Source organism: Astyanax mexicanus, chromosome 21 (assembly GCF_023375975.1).
Source record: "Astyanax mexicanus isolate ESR-SI-001 chromosome 21, AstMex3_surface, whole genome shotgun sequence".
Lineage (NCBI taxonomy): Eukaryota > Metazoa > Chordata > Actinopteri > Characiformes > Acestrorhamphidae > Astyanax > Astyanax mexicanus.
Window position 1 is genome coordinate 12,139,421 of NC_064428.1, and position 20,160 is coordinate 12,159,580.

General features: G+C 38.8%; 1 protein-coding gene across 2 annotated transcripts in view; it reads left to right on the forward strand.

Moving 5' to 3' along the window:
* Positions 1-20,160, forward strand: part of LOC125785888 (receptor tyrosine-protein kinase erbB-4-like) — a 333,803-nt gene that overhangs the window by 198,440 nt on the left and 115,203 nt on the right. For both annotated transcript variants that reach the window (XM_049470072.1, XM_049470073.1), the window contains exon 3: positions 2,190-2,376. In XM_049470072.1, the coding sequence (XP_049326029.1) occupies positions 2,190-2,376 (187 nt within the window). The remainder of the gene's footprint in view (positions 1-2,189; positions 2,377-20,160) is intronic.

Consider the following 20,160-nt stretch of genomic DNA (forward strand, 5'->3'; position numbering starts at 1 on the left):
AGTCCTAGATAAAGTTAACAACCGTTAACTGCAACCGCTGTGACTGGTGTTCTGTCGAGTTGAGCTGCCTTGTCAAACCGAGCTTCCCTAGTGTTTATTTAAGGTCTCGGTAAAACGCAGAATCAACCGGAGATCCAGTTTAAACCTACAGTTACTTACACAAGATAGCTAACGCTAACTAGCTCTGTAAACAGAGTAAACAGATCTGTGGGCGGTCCTGAGCCATGAACTCACTGGTCGATGTAGACACCGTAACGGCTCTCGGATCAACTCGAATTTCTGAGACTTTTTTTTTTACTAGCAACTGCAGACAGTGGAGGTTAAGGAAGAGTTTCATGTGCAGCATCATAAACAACTCAGAGGGACCTGCTGTATTTCACAAAGAACAAGAAAAAGTGGATTTTAGCAGAAGGAGACTTTTAACACCTGTTGAAAAATATTGTACTGGTTATTCTTGTGTGAAACAAGATCTCATAACACCTCTAATGCAGTGCATCATGGTATCTGTGTTTGTTTTGGTCTTTAACTTGGCCATACACAATAGCGAGCAAGTGGTGTTGCAGCATGGAAGCTAGCAAGCAGCTCACTGCTTTCTCACCATTCACCTACAACATCCTTCACCTCCAGCATGTCCTCAGAGTCTCCTACTGTACAGGAAGTGATGATTAGCTCAGGTTCACTCTTTCTAGACTCCGTTGCTGAGATGAGTGGCAGGTGACGGCTGGCGTTGTGCCAGGTCAGCAGAATAAAGCACTTTTTCTGAGGCAGCAGTCAGCCGGAGAGCTCTATCAGTGAACAGTGTGACAGTACTACAAGCCCAGCCGGGTCCGGCCCGAACCTGCTCTCTGTCTGCGCTAATGGTGCCGGGATTAGAGCTGTGATTGGCTGTCACTGTGATTGATAAGAGTATCAAAGGGGAATGTTGGTGTTTAACAGACTATTATATCCTAAAATGTTTCTTTTTTTTTTGTAAGCTCATCTGATTAACGCTTGCATCGTCATCTCAGGTAGAAAGAAAATAAACTTCAGAGTTTTTTAATATTTTAAAATGTTCTGCATTGTAGATTAATACTAAAATCATTCAAATTATGCAGAAAAAAACATATGAAATTATTTATTAAGCATTTATTAAATCAATCAATTAATTGACCATTATTTTCACTCACACAGGAGTACATTAAAAGTGACCCTCATTTACAATGTTGCCAAACATTTACAAATTAAAAGGGATAAAAAAAAAACATTTAATCAAAAATTTGAAATAATAAGGAACAAAACAGTAGAAAATAATAATAAATGAAAGAAATACTCATTTTAAATCAACATTTCATTATGTATGAATAAAATATTAAAATATTAATACAAATTGATACATAAAAAGTAAAGAATTTAAAAATATAAAATAAGAAAATATATAATAATAGTAAATAATAAATGCAATAATAAATGAATTATTAAAAATGATAAAATTAACTATAATGAACTAAGGACATATAATAAATAAAAAAACATTAGAATAAAAAATAAATAGTAATAGATAAACAAATAAAAATAAAACAAATGCAAATTAAAATAATAAGAAAAAGATGAACTCATAAAAAATACTCATTTAAAACAATCACAGGCTTTCTAATGATGATTATTTATAAACATGATTTAAAATGAATTATGATTCTTGTGCACTGTAGCTTAAAAAAGTGTTAAACAAACCAGAATATATTACATATATATATATATATATATATATATTAGATACTTCAGTAGTAGCTCCTCTTGCTTAAACTATCAGTTTTGCACATCTCTGCTGGATTTTCTCAGTCAGCTTTATGAGGTAGAGTCACCTGGAATTCAGGCTTTCAGTTAACAGCTGTGCTGAACTCATCAAGAGTTATTACTTGAGTTTCTTGTCTCTTAATAAAGTGTTTGAGAGCATCAGTTAAAGTAAAGTTGTGAAGAGGTAGAGTTGCAGGTATACAGTGAAAAACTTTGCAAAGACCACCCACAAGTTTATGATGGAACTGGCACTCACCAGGACCGCCCCCAGGAAAGTAAGACCAAGAGCTACCTCTGTTGAACAGGAGAAGTTTATCAGAGTAACCAGCCCCAGAATATTAAAATAGGTGAAGTAAGTTGAGGATTAGCACATTTTGCTATTTTAAAAGCTGATTAAATTTGCGTTTCTCTTCCAGTCGATCAGAGAGGTGACCGGCTACGTTCTGGTGGCTCTGAATCAGTTTGATTATCTTCCTCTGGAGAATCTGAGAATCATCCGCGGCACCAAACTCTACGAAGGTCGATACGCTCTGGCCATCTTCCTCAACTACAGACGAGACGGATACTTCGGCCTCCGGCAGCTCGGCCTCAAGAACCTCACCGGTACGTTCCGTTTTTAAGATTTTATACTCTGATTTAATGGCTTTTAATGTGTTTTTTACACCTCGGATTTTTTTATTCTGAGTTTTAAATATGTGCGGAGAGAGAGATTCAGGTGTCAGCTGATCAATTTTATTCTTGATCAGGCTAACACTGTGAGAATCCCCTCTAGACTTGTGAGATCCAGGGTTTTAATTGATTTTAATTACTTTAAACGTATGTCTGATTTTATAACGTTTATGGCAGTGTGGTGTTGTTGAAGAGCTCTGCTTTGCACCTCAGTTTTAATATACAGTAAGAAATTATTTAGTGTTATTTATTTATTTATTTACATATAGGCTGATGTGATTTTCTATTTTTAAAAAAATGATTTTAATTACTGAAATGGCCTAAAATTGACTTTTAAAATATTATTAAACAAAGTTTGGCTACAATAAAGTGTCGTTAAAACAATACAAAAAAAACTCTCTCTCTTGACTCCATCTCTCCCTCTTTCTTTTCTCTCTCTCTCTCTTTTCTCTCTTTTATTTCCTCTTCCTTTCTCTCTCTGACTCAATCTATATTTTCTATCTCTTTTCTCTCTCTTTATTATATTACTCTCTGACTCAATTGCTCTCTTTTCTGTTTCTTTTATCTCACCCTTTTCTCTCACTTTCTGACTCAATTGCTCTCTCTTTTCTCTTTCTTTTCTCTCTCTCTCTCTTTTCTCGCTTTTATTTCCTCTCCTTTCTCTCTCTCTCTGTCTGACTCAATCTCTATTTTCTGTCTCTTTCTCTCTCTTCATTATATTTCTCTCTGACTCAGTTGCTCTCTTTTCTGTTTCTTTTCTCTCTCTCTTTTCTCACTCTCTATGCGTTCTCCTCCTCTCTGACTCAATTTCTCTCTCTTTTCTCTCTCTCTTTTGTCTCACTTTCTGACTCAATCGATCTCATTCTTTTCTCTCTTCCTTTTCTCTCTCCCTTTTTTGTCTTCCGCTCTGACTCAACCACTCTCTCTCTCTCCTTTTCTCTCTCTCTCTCTTTTTCCTCTCTCTTTTCTCTTTCTTTTTCCTCCCTCTCTGACTTAATCACTTTCCTTTATTTCTCTCTTTTTCTCTCTCTTTTTCTTATTCTTTTATCTCCCCCTTTTGACTCAATCTATCTCTCTCTTTTCTCACTCTTTTCTCTTTCTCTTTTCCCTCTTTCTTTGATATTCTCTTTCTCTCTATCAAGAGCATTCTCTCAGTTTTGCAGATTGTATTTTTCCTATAGGAATGACTTAAGCTTCAGCACCCCACAAATACACTGGCAACACCCAGTCATCAACATGCGGCACCACAGCAACCACTTGGCAACACTTGAGACACAGTAGCAGTTACTTTCTTTCACTGTAACATACATTTTGCAACACCACACTAAAATAGACAAAATATATGTAAATTGAGGCATATATAATAATCTTAATGAAAAAATAAGCAATTAAAACTTCTCAAAATGAGACATAAATGAAGCAAAATGCACTAATTGCTTGGCTTAAATTTAGACACTAGAATAAATATAGCTTGATCTGTGACTTTTTGGCTTATTTTGAGTTTAAACCACTTAAAATAAGGTGAAAATTCTGAATAAGACTGGTTTAGATAATTATTCCTAATAATAAATGAAAAAGTGTTACCTAGTAATAGCAATTGCAATCTAATAACAATATGGCTTATTGCCTTGAAATAAGTTTTTCGCAGTGCACAGCAACCACCTATGATACTATAGCAACCAGCTAGCAAGTGTTTTTAGCAACATCTTCACTACTTCCTTGGGAAACCACAACAACCTTTGTGGAGCACCACAGCAACCACCGTAGATATTACAGCAACCACATAGCAACAACCCATCATTTAGCAATACCATTGCAAGCACCTGGGATACCACAGCAACCAAGTTGCAGTTTATTTATGTATACATTTATTTATTTGTATGTTTTATGAATCTGGAGATTCATCTGAAGACCTTTTCAACCCCTTTTTTTCCTTTTTCCTCCCTCGCTTCCTCGTTTCCTTCACTTCAGCCCCTCGTCTGTTGTGAGAGTGTGATTGTTTCAGGGCTCAATCAGCCCCAGCAAGTCAATTATAATTTCGCCCCACTTGTTACGTCTCGACTTTGGACGGAGAAATAATTACAGCCCTCTGAAGTGCATTTCAAATGTTTCCAGCTCCGGCTTCGCCTGGCATTTCTGCGCCTGTTAAATGCCGTTTTTTGACCCCGGCTCGCACTGTTCCTTTTTTTTTTTTTCTTTCTTTTTTTATCCGTAAAGCAAATTAATAGCTTTTCTAATTAAGCCCCAGAATGCAAATGGCGGCTCGGAGGGAAGGCGAGATGCAACATCACACTCATTTATTACCACAAAACAAAGTTTAACTGCCTTCTGTGGAGAGCAGGGAAGTTCAGTGATTGCTGTTATTGTAATTGTTGTAATTATTTTAATTATACACAATGCTCTCTAGTGTCCAACCGGGCCAAGAAAACCAGACTAAACATGTGTGATTAAGAGAAAGACTGAGTAACACTTCACTTAAACCTCTTCTACATACACTTACATTAACCTAACACTGAAAAACTGACGGATAGATAGATAGATAGATAGATAGATAGATAGATAGATAGATAGATAGATAGATAGATAGATAGATAGATAGATAGATAGATAGATAGATAGATAGATAGATGGTTGGACAGACGGATAAATAGATGGATGGCTGGATGGATGGATAGATGGATGGATGGCTGGCTGGAAGGGTGGATAGATAGATAGATAGATAGATAGATAGATAGATAGATAGATAGATAGATAGATAGATAGATAGATAGATGGTTGGACAGACGGATAAATAGATGGATGATAGATAGATAGATAGATAGATAGATAGATAGATAGATAGATAGACAGACAGACAGACAGACAGACAGACAGACAGACAGACAGATAGATAGATAGATAGATAGATAGATAGGTAAATGGTTGGACAGACGGATAAATAGATGGATGGCTGGATGGATGGATAGATGGATGGATGGCTGGCTGGAAGGGTGGATGGATAGATAGATAGATAGATAGATAGATAGATAGATAGATAGATAGATAGATAGATAGATAGATAGATGGTTGGACAGACGGATAAATAGATGGATGGCTGGATGGATGGATAGATGGATGGATGGCTGGCTGGAAGGGTGGATAGATAGATAGATAGATAGATAGATAGATAGATAGATAGATAGATAGATAGATAGATAGATAGATAGATAGATAGATAGATAGATAGATAGATGGTTGGACAGACGGATAAATAGATGGATGGATAGATAGATAGATAGATAGATAGATAGATAGATAGATAGATAGATAGATAGATAGATAGATAGATAGATAGATAGATAGATAGATAGATAGATAGATGGTTGGACAGACGGATAAATAGATGGATGGCTGGATGGATGGATAGATGGATGGATGGCTGGCTGGAAGGGTGGATAGATAGATAGATAGATAGATAGATAGATAGATAGATAGATAGATAGATAGATAGATAGATAGATAGATAGATAGATAGATAGATAGATAGACTGATGGTTGGACAGACGGATAAATAGATGGATGGATGGATAGATGGATGGATGGCTGGCTGGAAGGGTGGATAGATAGATAGATAGATAGATAGATAGATAGATAGATAGATAGATAGATAGATAGATAGATAGATAGATAGATAGATAGATAGATAGATAGATAGATAGATAGACTGATGGTTGGACAGACAGATAAATAGATGGATGGATGGATGGATGGATAGATGGATGGATGGCTGGCTGGAAGGGTGGATAGATAGATAGATAGATAGATAGATAGATAGATAGATAGATAGATAGATAGATAGATAGATAGATAGATAGATAGATAGATAGATAGATAGATAGATAGATAGATAGACTGATGGTTGGACAGACAGATAAATAGATGGATGGATGGATGGATGGATAGATGGAAGGCTAAACTTAATTGCTGACCCCTGCTCTATGCTATGATAATACCTGTATGACCACTATGACACACAATATGTTTGTAGAACCATTAAGCTCAGTTCTTAGAGCTTAATGCAATTAAATCCTCACAGCAATGTTCCAAACTCTATAGTATATAAATAAATCCCTCCTAAAAGAGTAGAGGTTCTTTCTACAGTGGTTTAAATGGCTTTGTCAGGGGGGTCCCTGCTTACAGTTTAGCCTGATTCACGTATCTTTACCGTTTTCCTGCTGCAGTTCCGGTTCTGGTACCAGCTGCGGACTCTGGGTTTCCTTGAGTTGCTGTTTTCCACACCTTCCACACAGTCATCCTGCAGATTCCCTCAGAACTAAACCCGCTGTTAAGTCTTTGCTCAGGGCTCTGAGTTCTGAAATAGAGAAAGCTTATTGACAGAGGCCTTGGAAGTAAATGCCAAGTAGCTAAAGGCTGGTTCAGAATCAAGGATTTGCAAAGTATGGAATAAATCACTGCAGTAAAGGTCATGCAAAAAAGCCTGTTTATTAAAGATCCGCAGCTTTATCTTCTTAATAAATCAAGGCCGGCCTCTCGGTGGCCCTAACTGGGCTTTAGGCCAACCAACTCGGACACTGCTCGTGCCAAATTCATCTGATCTACCCTCTTAAAAAGTGCTATGAAGGGTTCTATCACTTCCCTAAAGAGAAAAGCTTGAAACAGAGGTTCAGTGGCCGTGATCAACCAACCTAGACTCTAGTAATGCAACATTTATCTGGTTCCCAGAAGAACCTTGGTTGAAAATGTGATTTATGAGCTTTAATTGACCAACCAAATCTCTACTTGTGCTGAATTCTTCTGGTCTACACTCTTAAAAAGTAAGACAAAGATTTCTAATGGTTCCCAAAAAATAAACTTCGTTAAAAAATGCAATTTATGGGCTTTTATTGACCAAACAAAATTCTAGTTGTGCCGAATGTCTCTGCTCTACACTCTTAAAAAGTGCTACGAAGGGTTTTATTGCTTCCCTAAAGAGAAAAGCTTGAAACGGAGGTTCAGTGGCGATAATCAACCAACCAAGGCTCTAGTTATGGAACATGTATCTGTTTGCCAATAGAACTTTGGTTGAAAAAAGCTATTAGTGGGCTATTATTGACCAACCAAATTTCTGTTTGTGCCGAATTCTTTTGATCTACACTCCTAAAAAAGTGTTACAAAGGTTTCTAAGGGTTCTATATAGGGTTTTATCGCTTCACTAAAGAGAAAAGCTTGAAACTGAGGTTCAGTGACAGTAATCAACCAACCTAGACTCTATATGTGCAACATTTATCTGGTTCCCAGAAGAACCTAGGTTGAAAACAGTGATTAGTGGGCTTTTATTGACCAACCAGTTCTTCTGATCTACACTCCTAAACAAGTGTTACAAAGGTTTCTAAGGATTCTTTAAAGGCTTTTATTGGTTCCCTAAAGAGATAAGCTTGAAACAGAGGTTCCGTGGCCATAATCAACCAACCAAGGCTCTAGTTATGCAACATTTATCTGGTTCCCAAAAGAACCTTGATTGAAAAAGTGATTTATGGGCTTTTATTCACCAACCAAAATGCTAATCATGCCAAATTTTTCTGATCTACACTCATAAATAGTGTTACAAAGGGTTTTATCGCTTCCCTAAAGAGAAAATCCTGAAACGGAGGTTCGGTGGCCGTGATCAACCAACACAGACTCTAGTTATGCAACATTTATCTGGTTCCCAAAAGAACCTTGGTTAAAAAAGTGATTAATGGGCTTTTATTGACCAACCACATTGCGGTTTGTACCAAATTCTTCTGGTCTACACCTGAAGAAAAGTGCTACAAAGGATTCTAATGGTTCCCAAAAAATAAACTTGGTTAAAAAATGCAATTTATGGGCTTTTATTGACCAAACAAAATTCTAATTGTGCTCAATTTCTCTGCTCTACACTCTTAAAAAGTGCTACGAAGGGTTTTATTGCTTTCCTAAAGAGAAAAGCTTGAAAAGAAGGTTCAGTGGCCGTGATCAACCAACCTAGACTCTACTTATGGAACATTTCTCTGGTTCCCAAAGGAACTTTGGTTGAAAAAGTGATTTATGGGTTTTGTATACCAAACCAAATTCTACTTATGCCGAATTATTCTGATCAACACTCATAAAAAGTGATACAAAGGTTTCTAATGGTTTCCAAAAGACCCTTTGTTGAAAAATGTAAAAGGAAGCAGAATTGTTATATTTTCCTGGATCTGGTTTACTTATATTTGAATGTATAGACTTTAAATATATTCACACTTAAGATATCTTTTCAAAAATGGTTAAACTAGAGTGTTAATGAGTTAAAAGCATAAGAATATTGATGATAGTTCATTACATGGCTTATTAATTACTACTTTATAAAATACATGGAGAAACAGCATCAGGCAGAGTTATTTCTCTTGATAATCAATAATCACACCTCTAGGATACATGTAGACACTAAAAACCTGATAGTCAGGGCAGCCTATGCCTTTCAGTATTTTAATCAGGACACACAAAGAAAACTATATACACAAATGTAAAGTTTTTAGTCTAAATAAATAAAAATGTTTAGTGCAAAATAATTACTTATCATACCTAGCTTTAGTTTGAGTAAAGCAGATAGTTTCACACTTTTTTTCTGTGGACACTTTTGAGTCTTTATTTACTGATATTATTTGGTTTGAAACATCATATAAATATGTTTGAAGCACTAAAGGTAAATAATGTTGGTTGGGGAAGGAGATTTTTTCACTTTTTTTAGGTGCTTTTTTCAATGGGTTTTTGTAGATTTAGCTTTACCACACTGGGATGTGATTGCTATTTTTAGAAAGAGTAAGCTCCGCCCTTTTAACCATATATGGATTATGTTTATGTGTGAAGGGATTCCTGAGTAATTAAGCTGAGAACCCAAGGTGAGATTTTGGACGTAAAATCCGTCTGTAGGGATCTAAGGGTTAAGACTGGTGACCACACTATGCTAGCTAATGGAGATCCAAATAAAGAATTAAAGAAAACCCAAGACCTAGAGCAACGTTAGATTTTATATTAGTATTTTTCAGAGCGGTTTCTTAATACGGTGAGCTGAAGAGTTCGTGAGGTGCTGTGTTCTAATCTCAGAGTTGGAGCTCATCGAGCCAGAATGAGCCTCCAGTGAGAATCTGTATAATGGAAAATGTTGGCCTTTCTTTACCGTCTTGTTGACTGAGTTTTCAGCATAGAATTAGCAAAAATTATGATAAAATAGCTAAATGGCGGCTAAGCTAATAGCATGAGGACACTGAACACATTCTAGTGATTTTCCCAAAATGTGTATTTTAAAAAATTAACAATTAAGATGTAAGAATTAATTTAGGTAACAGGAGTGAGTGTTGAGATTGAGCTCCTCAGTCAGAGTTACAATAAAATCAAATATGCAGAAAAAAACTAATGAGGGAACTTGGGAACTTTTGGTCTTCCCATGATCTTCAGAAGAACCAGCTGATGTCATTTCCTGTTGTAGATGTGACTTCCTGTTGTACTAGAATGTTCCAGATGTTTCAGATGGGGTAAAATATATGAGGGCCATTTCACTGAATGGAACCCATTTGCTTGTTGTAACTCGTCCAAATTAAACATATTTTTTTTTTTAAATCTTTTTTTAACTCTGAATCTAATAACAAACATATATATATATTTAACTATTCGAAACACATACTGGTTAATCTCAGACAGATATACTTAATTTTCTACAAGGTTTCTAAGCTGAAGATGTTTTTTGCTGATGATTTTTCTCAATTCTGTTACCAAAACTCCAAACCAAACCAAAATGGAGATCCAATGAAGGAAAACCAAACCAAAGACCAAACCCAATGCTGGATTTCATATTAGTATTTTTCAGACCGGTTTCTAAATACGGTGAGCTGAAGAGTTCGTGAAGGCACTGGGTTCTAATCTCGATGGGTTGGAGCTCATCGAGCCGGAATGAGCCTCCAGTCAGAATCTGTCTAATGGAAAACGTTGGCTTTCATTGCGAGGTCTTTGAAGCGAGAGGGACCTGGCCTTTCTTTAGCGTTCTTTCTTTTTTTTCTTCGTTGTTTGTTTCGGTAGGCGGAATCAGGAAGGTACTTCAAAACCATTTCCTCTGAATGTACACTTCCATTAATGGAAGGGACGCTGAAAGAGAATGGGGGTGGAGGTGGTGGTGGTGGTGTGGGTGGTGTTCAGGTTGGACCCTGTCTAATGGATTTTGACTGTAATTACCCAACCCGACGTCTAGAATCAGAACAAACGCTTAGTAAAGTAAATTACACAGCGGATGATGGTGCGCCAGTTGAGTACAGTGGTTGGGGGGGGGGTTGTTGGGGGCGGGGTTTGTTGGTGGTGGTGGTCTTAGTGGTGATGTTGGGGAGGGTGGAGGGGTGGAGGGGGGTTACTAACAGCTTCCCTGATTCTCTGTTTCTCCTAATCTAATAATGAAACAGAGCATTAAGAGATGAAAGCTGCCACTGGTGCCGCCTGCACCCGCCACTCCTTTGATAATAATGCCTGCCACTGTGCCTGCCGCCGCTGTTTTGCTGTATATTTCTGCTCTGTGGAGCTCCTCGCCGCGATCAATCGCTTTCATAAGAGGCTTACGAGATGACGGAGGTTCTTCTCCAGCCCAGAGGTGAGCGGTAATAGTGCTGTGTGGTCGGAAACACACATTAGCCATTGACCTGCCGCTGAGACCTGCCGCTGAGACCTGCCACTGTGTGCAGTGTGTAAGATTCAGGATTACTCAGTAAATAAAAATATATAAGAGCCATTCCATCGAATGGGCGCCATTTGTTTATTGTAACTCTTGCAAATTAAACTTTTTTTTTGTTGTTTTTAACTTTGAATCATTTAACAAGGTTTCTAAGCTAAATATGATTCGATTTTTCTCAGTCCTGTTACCAAAACTCCAAAATGTGGCATTTAAAAGGCATGTTTAAAAGCAAGTCCACTAATTCCTTTCATAACCTTTTAAAAAAGTCTTTATTTCAAAGAAATGGTTATAGACTGCATGTTCAAATAATTGAGATTTATGACCAAAAAATCACTATACAGTATAAATCACTATGCATGCACATTGTATTGTTCTAAAATATGCAAAACCCCTCCTGTTACTAGAACTCACTCCTGTTACTGGCACTCACTCCTGTTACTGGAACTCACTCCTGTTCCTGGCACTCACTCCTGTTACTGGCACTCACTCCTGTTACTGGCACTCACTTTTGTTACTGGCACTCACTTTTGTTACTGGAACTCACTCCTGTTACTGGCACTCACTTCTGTTACTGGCGCTCACTCCTGTTACTGGAACTCACTCCTGTTACTAAAAGTCACTCCTGTTATTGGAACTCACTCCTGTTACTGGCACTCACTCCTGTTACTGGCACTCACTCCTGTTACTGGAACTCACTCCTGTTCCTGGCACTCACCCCTGTTACTGGCACTCACTCCTGTTACTGGCACTCACTTTTGTTACTGGAACTCACTCCTGTTACTGGCACTCACTTCTGTTACTGGCACTCACTCCTGTTACTGGCACTCACTCCTGTTACTGGAACTCACTCCTGTTACTAGAAGTCACTCCTGTTATTGGAACTCACTCCTGTTACTGGCACTCACTCCTGTTACTGGCACTCACTCCTGTTACTGGAACTCACTCCTGTTACTGGAACTCACTCCTGTTACTGGAACTCACTCCTGTTACAGGAACTTACTCCTGCTACTAGAACTCACTCCTGTTACTGGAACTCACTCCTGTTACTAGAAGTCACCCCTGTTACTGGAACTCACTCCTGTTACTGGCACTCACTCCTGTTACTGGAACTCACTCCTGTTACTGGAACTCACTCCTGTTACTGGCACTCACTTTTGTTACTGGAACTCACTCCTGTTACTGGCACTCGCTTCTGTTACTGGCACTCACTCCTGTTACTGGAACTCACTCCTGTTACTAGAAGTCACTCCTTTTATTGGAACTCACTCCTGTTACTGGCACTCACTCCTGTTACTGGCACTCACTCCTGTTACTGGAACTCACTTTTGTTACTGGAACTCACTCCTGTTACTGGCACTCACTTCTGTTACTGGCACTCACTCCTGTTACTGGAACTCACTCCTGTTACTGGAACTCACTCCTGTTACTGGCACTCACTTTTGTTACTGGAACTCACTCCTGTTACTGGCACTCACTCCTGTTACTGGCACTCACTCATGTTATTGGCACTCACTCCTGTTACTGGAACTCACTTCTGTTACTGGAACTCACTCCTGTTACTGGCACTCACTCCTGTTACTGGCACTCACTCCTGTTACTGGCACTCACTCCTGTTACTGGAACTCACTTCTGTTACTGGAACTCACTCCTGTTACTGGCACTCACCCCTGTTACTGGAACTCACTCCTGTTCCTGGCACTCACTCCTGTTACTGGCACTCACTCCTGTTACTGGCACTCACTTTTGTTACTGGAACTCACTCCTGTTACTGGCACTCACTTCTGTTACTGGCACTCACTCCTGTTACTGGAACTCACTCCTGTTACTAGAAGTCACTCCTGTTATTGGAACTCACTCCTGTTACTGGCACTCACTCCTGTTACTGGCACTCACTCATGTTATTGGCACTCACTCCTGTTACTGGAACTCACTCCTGTTACAGGAACTTACTCCTGTTACTAGAACTCACTCCTGTTACTGGAACTCACTCCTGTTACTAGAAGTTACCCCTGTTACTGGAACTCACTCCTGTTACTGGCACTCACTCCTGTTACTGGAACTCACTCCTGTTACTGGCACTCACTTTTGTTACTGGAACTCACTCCTGTTACTGGCACTCACTTCTGTTACTGGCACTCACTCCTGTTACTGGAACTCACTCCTGTTACTAGAAGTCACTCCTGTTATTGGAACTCACTCCTGTTACTGGCACTCACTCCTGTTACTGGCACTCACTCATGTTAGTGGCACTCACTCCTGTTACTGGAACTCACTCCTGTTACAGGAACTTACTCCTGTTACTGGAACTCACTCCTGTTACTGGAACTCACTCCTGTTACTAGAACTCACTCCTGTTACTAAAAGTCACTCCTGTTACTGGAACTCACTCCTGTTACTGGCACTCACTCCTGTTACTATCACTCACTTTTGTTACTGGCACTCACTCCTGTTACTGGAACTCACTCCTGTCACAAAATTTGTATTTTAAAAATAAACTAATAAGATGTAAGAATTAATTTAGGTAACAGGAGTGAGTGTTGAGATTGAGCTCCTCCCCAGTCATTGTTACAATAAAATCAAATATACATAAAAACTAATGAGGGAACTTAATTTTGTTTTTCCCATGATCTTCACAAGAACCAGCTGATGTCACTTCCTGTCACTTCCTGTTGTAAAAAAAAAAACCTACATTAGTATTCAGTTATTCACGTATGTCTGTATTTCTTTTCTACTGCCTAGGAATTCTACAAGGTAATAAAAACCAAGAAAGTTTTCTTAGTTGTCTGTAAAGTCTGTAAACGTTTTAAAGATGTGGTACAACTCTCTCCCACCCCTGTAAGCCATTGTTTAGCTAGCTACTGTATGTTAGCAAAATGGTTTAAAATTAGCAGGGGAAAAATGCATCACACTTTGACTGAAAAACTACAATTTAATGTAGAATAATTCACATGGTTGTATCTCCAATAGTATAAGTACTGCACAAAATATAGTCTTGGTTCAAAAATGTACGTTCTACTACCTCAAAATCAGTGTTTTCTTTTTATAGAATCTGCATGTGCCACTTTCCAGCTTTGACAACCATCATGTGGGATCAGGAAGGAAATAGGAAAACACTGGGATGATCATTTGGCTTCTATCTCATCACTGATTGGTGGAACTGTTGGTGTTACAACTCTCCCCATGTTACAACCATACCCGGTCTCCCCTACACCTTCATAGGTATGCACCGTCACATACAGCCCTCAGAGAGTCCGTCCACTGCCGTCTATACCCACAGAGTCTGAGATTTATAAATCCAGAGAGAGTCCAGTCCTTACAGCCCTGACTGATCCACTAATGACCCTCCAGGAGCCAGTTGGAGCCGGAGGTCGGCTCCAGAACCCGTGTTTGGACTCTCCGAGTGCGAGTGACCCTCCAGCAGCCAGTTAGGCCCCGGTATCGATCCCCACGTATACGCTTCAGCCGCGGAGCTTGGTTCCGCTGTCGAGGAGAACCCGTCTCTGAATCGCTGAGCAGTTCTAACATTTTCTGCCTGAGAAATCTGACTTCCTGTTTACCGACTCCGCTGTTTTTTTTCCTCCCGCTTTACTTGGACACATTAAATTATTGATAACAAACTGCTCGAAACTTCTGATCCCAAGACTTCAAAGATAATCAGCCCGCTGGAAAAAAGAGCTCAAACGCAAGAGCAGAACGATACGCAACTTCACGAAATGCTGAAGCGCTTCAGAAACGTCTGAAACTCAGCCAAGAACTTCTCCTCCTGAGATCTCTGAGGGCTGTTTATTCAGAGTTTAGATGAGATTACATTAGTTGTTTGGTCGAGCTTCTGAGTCTTATGATTTGGTTCAGATTCTTGATTAAAAAATAGTGTTGAGGCTCAGAATGAATACGTTTGATTGAGATTCCAATTTCAATTTCCAAGTTTTGTCAAGGTTTTGAATCCAGGAATTCGGTTAAAGTTCTTAATCAATGAGTCTGCTTGGGATTATATATTCAAAAATTTTGGTTGTGGCTCTCAAATGATACATTTATGGTTTAACTGAAGTTTTGTTGAGGTTCTGAATTCCACAGCATGGTTGAGGTTTTGGAATGAGAAGTTTGAGAGTCTTAATCCAGGACTTTGGTTATATTTGGTTGGTTCTGAATTCCAAAGTTTTGCTGATGTTTTAAACCAGGAGTTCATTGGAATTATATATTTGTAAGTTTTGTTGAGGTTCCGAATCTAGGAGTTTAGTTGGGATGGTGTATTTAGAAGTTTGGTGAGGTTCTGAATCCGGGAGTTTGATTGAGGTTGTGAATCAAAGAGTTTGGTTGATCTTCCGAATATAAATGGTTTTGCTTGAGGTTCCAAATTCAGATGTTTTGTCCAGGAAACCAGAAATTTCGTTTTAAATCCAAAAATTCTGTTTGAGAAGTTTTTTGAGGTTTGTTTTCCAGGAGTTTTTTTGGGGCTTTGAGAAAATTTCAGAAGTTCAATTTGAAAAATCAAAAAGCTGAAAGCAGAATTGGAAAGATCTCTAGATTCTAAATTGTCTCATCTTTGCCAGGCTGCCTGTCTGGGTATATATATATATATTTTTTTTTATTATTTTTCCTCTGGTTTTGCCCAGAGCCAGGCTGAGCTCTTGCTGCTTTAGCTCTGGGCGTTTGATGGATGTGGTGTTGGGCACTGAAATTTGTCACCATTAGAGGTCAAATACCTGTGAAATCCTGCTTAACGCTCTCTAATGGAGTTCTGATTGATCTCTGGGGATTTGCCCAGTTTCTTTCCTTTTTTACGGATTGCCGTGGCAGAATCTCAGAGCGGACGCTGGCGCAGATGTCTTTATTCGTTAGCAGAAGTTTGGTTAAATCTGACATCTCTGAAACTGGTTCATTTTTGTTTAGGAGTCACTTTGTGCCAGGCACTGGCGAGCACAGACGGTTGGGCCGAATCAGTTTTGACAGGTTCTAATTGCGTATTCAGAACGGTTGCCAGTTCAGTGTGCCAAGAGGTGCGTTTACCCATCTGACATTGAGGGGGCATCTAAACGGAGGATGTAAATAGAAATGATTCCATAATGCTCCATGCAGTCAGAACTACTAAATGAAACTGAAACACCTGGTTTTAGAGCACAATAATTTATTGTGGTGACGGACAGTTCTGGTGGGAACAGGAGAGTTGAGGTGCACATTGAATTCTGTCGTGCTTTGATCAGCCGTGGTTTTATGTTTTTTAGATACAATCCGGGTTAGCACCCGAACATCCCTTTCAGACAGCTTCCTCTTACAGCGTCCACAGTTAATCCTGTTGGATGTGGTTGGTTCTTCTTGGTGGTAAGCTGACATTACCCTGGATACCGTGGCTCTTGATACATCACAAAGACTTGCTGTCTTGGTCACAGATGCTCCAGCTAGAAGTGCACCAACAATTTGTCCTCTTTTGAACTCTGTACTCTCGGTACTGGTTCTAATTGCAAATTCATAGCAGTTGGCAGTTGAGTGTGCCAAGTAGGGCATGTCGCCCAGTTGGCGTTGAGGGGGCATCTGATTGGATGATGTAAACAGAAATTAATCTATAATGTGAGAAAGTGCCTGCTGTGGGAAAGCGTACTGTGCACTAGTACCGTATTTTTCAGGGGTGTTCAGCAGGTCTCACCACTGCTGGGTGGGGGGCAATGGGTTATCTAAGTTAAGTAAAGCTAAGCTAAGTGAAAAATCATTTTATTTTAAAGTAAAACGAGTGTTGGATGTTAATCTGCACAGATTTATCTCCTGAAAACGGTTTATTTGGGTGAGTAAAGCACTTCCATTAATTTACAGTAAGCTTAGATTTACAGATTTCTCCAGCACTAAGGCTGGAGCATTAGCATTAGCAGCTAACCTCTAGTGATAAGCGTGGTTAGTGGATAATGCTAATGCTGCTCCAGCAGTGCTAGCTGGAGTTAGCAGCAGGCTACAGGCTGATAATACTCACCTCTGACTGGCTTAAGAGTTAGCACATAGTGGCTAATGCTAATGCTCTGTACTTCAGTGGAGTGGCTTTACTGCTCATTAATACCTGACTGGTACAATTCATACAAAAGGAGCACCAATGATTTTTGGGAAAATTAAAGGATTTTAAGTGCTCCTTATAGTAGGAAAAATACGGTATTACTGGAGCTTACTGGTGTAGCCTCAGAAGCCAGGAATATATCTCTCAAAAAATGAGAAATGCTGGAGATGACAAAGCCTTAGATTTGTCTTTCCCCCCAAAACTGCACCTCCACTGATTCCTGTCACTCGCTTCTTTTCTTCCTTTAGAAAAGTCCCTTCTTCGCTCCAGTGATCAAACTGACCAAACCGTCAGAAAGTAAAGATTGGAGATAACACCAGATTGGTGTAAAATAACACTGATTCTGACAGAGGGGCATTTTGGGTTCGTCACTGTACTGCCGACTGCAGTTCTGCTCATTTTCAGGACTTCAGAACGTGTGATAAAGATACTAGGAGTTCTGTTCTCGATGTTGAGCGGATTAAGGATTGTTAGTGGTCTGAATCCAGTTAAGATTCTGAGTTTAAGGATGCTTCTGAACTGTGTTCTAATTATTAATACTGAAAACATCAGCAGTGCAGCTGCAGTACCCAGCGATATATCATATGTTCAGTTAAAGTTCTGAACTCAGAATTCTAGTGGAGGTGTTTGAGGTTTTAAACCTAGGAGATTTTGAATTCAGAAGATTGGTTACGATTTTGAATATATAAGTTTCAGAATTTTTTATTCAGAATTTGAGTTGAGATTTTAAATCCAGGAGTTTGGTTATGAATTTGAATATAAAAGTTTCAGAATTTTAAATGCAGAATTCATGTTGTGATTTTGATTCCAGAAGTTTAGTTGAGATTCTGAATTCAAATGTTTGGTTGAGATTTTGAATTTATAAGTTTGGTTAAAATTTTGAATGCAGAAGTTTGGTTGAGATTTTGAAATCAGAAGTTTGGTTGAGATTTTGAATCCAGATGTTTGGTTGAGATTTTGAATCCAGATGTTTGGTTGAGATTTTGAATTCAGAAGTTTGGTGGTTGAGATTCTGAATTCAGAAGTCTGATTGAGATTCTGAATCCTGAAATTTGGTTGAGATTCTGATTTTAGACATTTGGTTGAGATTTTGAATCCAGAAGCTTGATTGGGATTCTGAAATCAGACCTTTGGTTAAGGTCTATCTATCTATCTATCTATCTATCTATCTATCTATCTATCTATCTATCTATCTATCTATCTATCTATCTATCTATCTATCTATCTATCTATCTATCTATGAATAAATTAAATTGAGCAGATAAAACATGACATTTATCAGGTTTATAAAATCAATATTGGGTCTACAATCTAATAAAAGTAGAAGTAAGAGTAAGAAATGCTGCACTTCTATTTACATTTTTACACTCTCTCTCTTTTTTCACTAATGTCTCTGTGATTGGTGTTATAGAATGCCTCTCCTGTGGCTCGGTCCACTCCAGATCCAGCAGTGAGCTGCAATTACGCCCCGTTAGGCTCCTGCTCTCTGAAGAGCTTCACAAACATTTTCATTTGCCTCTATTATTAGATCCACAGCTCCCGGTTCAGCCTGATTGCATCAGGTGTCACCTCTAAAAAATTGTTAGAGAGGCGACAAAAAGCCTTCATCAATTACTCAGCAATTTAGAGGAGAGGAAAGTTGAGCAAATTGACAAGAGAGGCTCTGGATTTAATCTCACTCAGACTAAACATCCAACACTGAGGTCACTGTTACAGTGATCTATAGGCGAGACGTTAACCGTGCAGAGGCAGGTTGTTTTAGGGTGTGTCAGTGTGTCTTTGCTATCATACCGACGGGAAAAGTACACCTTGCACAGCTTGAAACACAAAAAAGAAACATGTACTAATTATTTTAATTAATGATGGATGTGCTTAATTTTGGGCATTACATGAAATAAATCAATCACGGTGTCACTAGCCATTCCTTTTAAGAGTCAGGTGAGCTCTGACTTTGGCGGATTGCAAATACATTACTTGGCATTACTTAGCAACCACCTAGCAACACCATAGCAAGCACCCTAGGAACACCTTAGCAACCAACGAGCAACTGCTTAGCGACATCGTAGCAACCACCTCAGACATCATAGCAACACCTTAGCAACAACTTAGCAACACCATAGCAACCACCACAGATACCATAGCAATGCCTTAGCAACCACCTAATGTGGTTAGCAGCTAATGCTAATGCTGCTGCTCCTAGCTTAATTGCTGGAGAAACTCTACTGAAAACTCTTGCTTACAATAAAAAATATAGGAAATCTAAGATCACTTACTGTAAATAAACGCAATAAATGCTTTACTCACCTAAACAAACAGGAACGTTTTTAGGAGAGAAATCTGTTCAGATTAACATCCAGCGCTCGTTTAACTTTAAAGGAAAATGTGTATATCTTTTTTTTTTTTTTTAAGAATTACAGTTTTGTTTTTACTTAGAAGGGAAGCATGGCAACACCATTACTCACCTCAATGTGCTGCAGTAAAGGAGAACTATTATCCAGGCTCTATAATTAAACTTTTAAAGGAGAACTCCTTTAAAAGTGTAAAATGGACTTTTGTTGTAGTAAAACATGATAAAAAGTTCTTATCTTTGATGAATAGCACACCTCCGCTCTCCTACAGCGTTCAGAGATCCAGAAATTTTAACAATGTGTCCAAACACCCTTCAGACTGGGAGACACGGGGCATAATTTATCCCGATAAATCACTTTTTACACCTTTATCCAAAGTATCGAAGCAGCTCCACACCTCCTTGTTAGAATCCGGAGAGCCCTGACTTTAAAACGAGGCATTAATGACTTAAAACGTTTACATCCCATAATAATGCTAGCTTCAGCTCAGAGCGCCGCCATTACTGTACTGATAATGCCATAGACATATATACACATAGACTCCGCATAGCGTAGCAGCCGGTGCCAGGAAGTCTATGTTAGCATTATGGGATGTAAAAAGAGATTTTTAATAAGCTTCTTGTGCACTTTATAAGTTATTA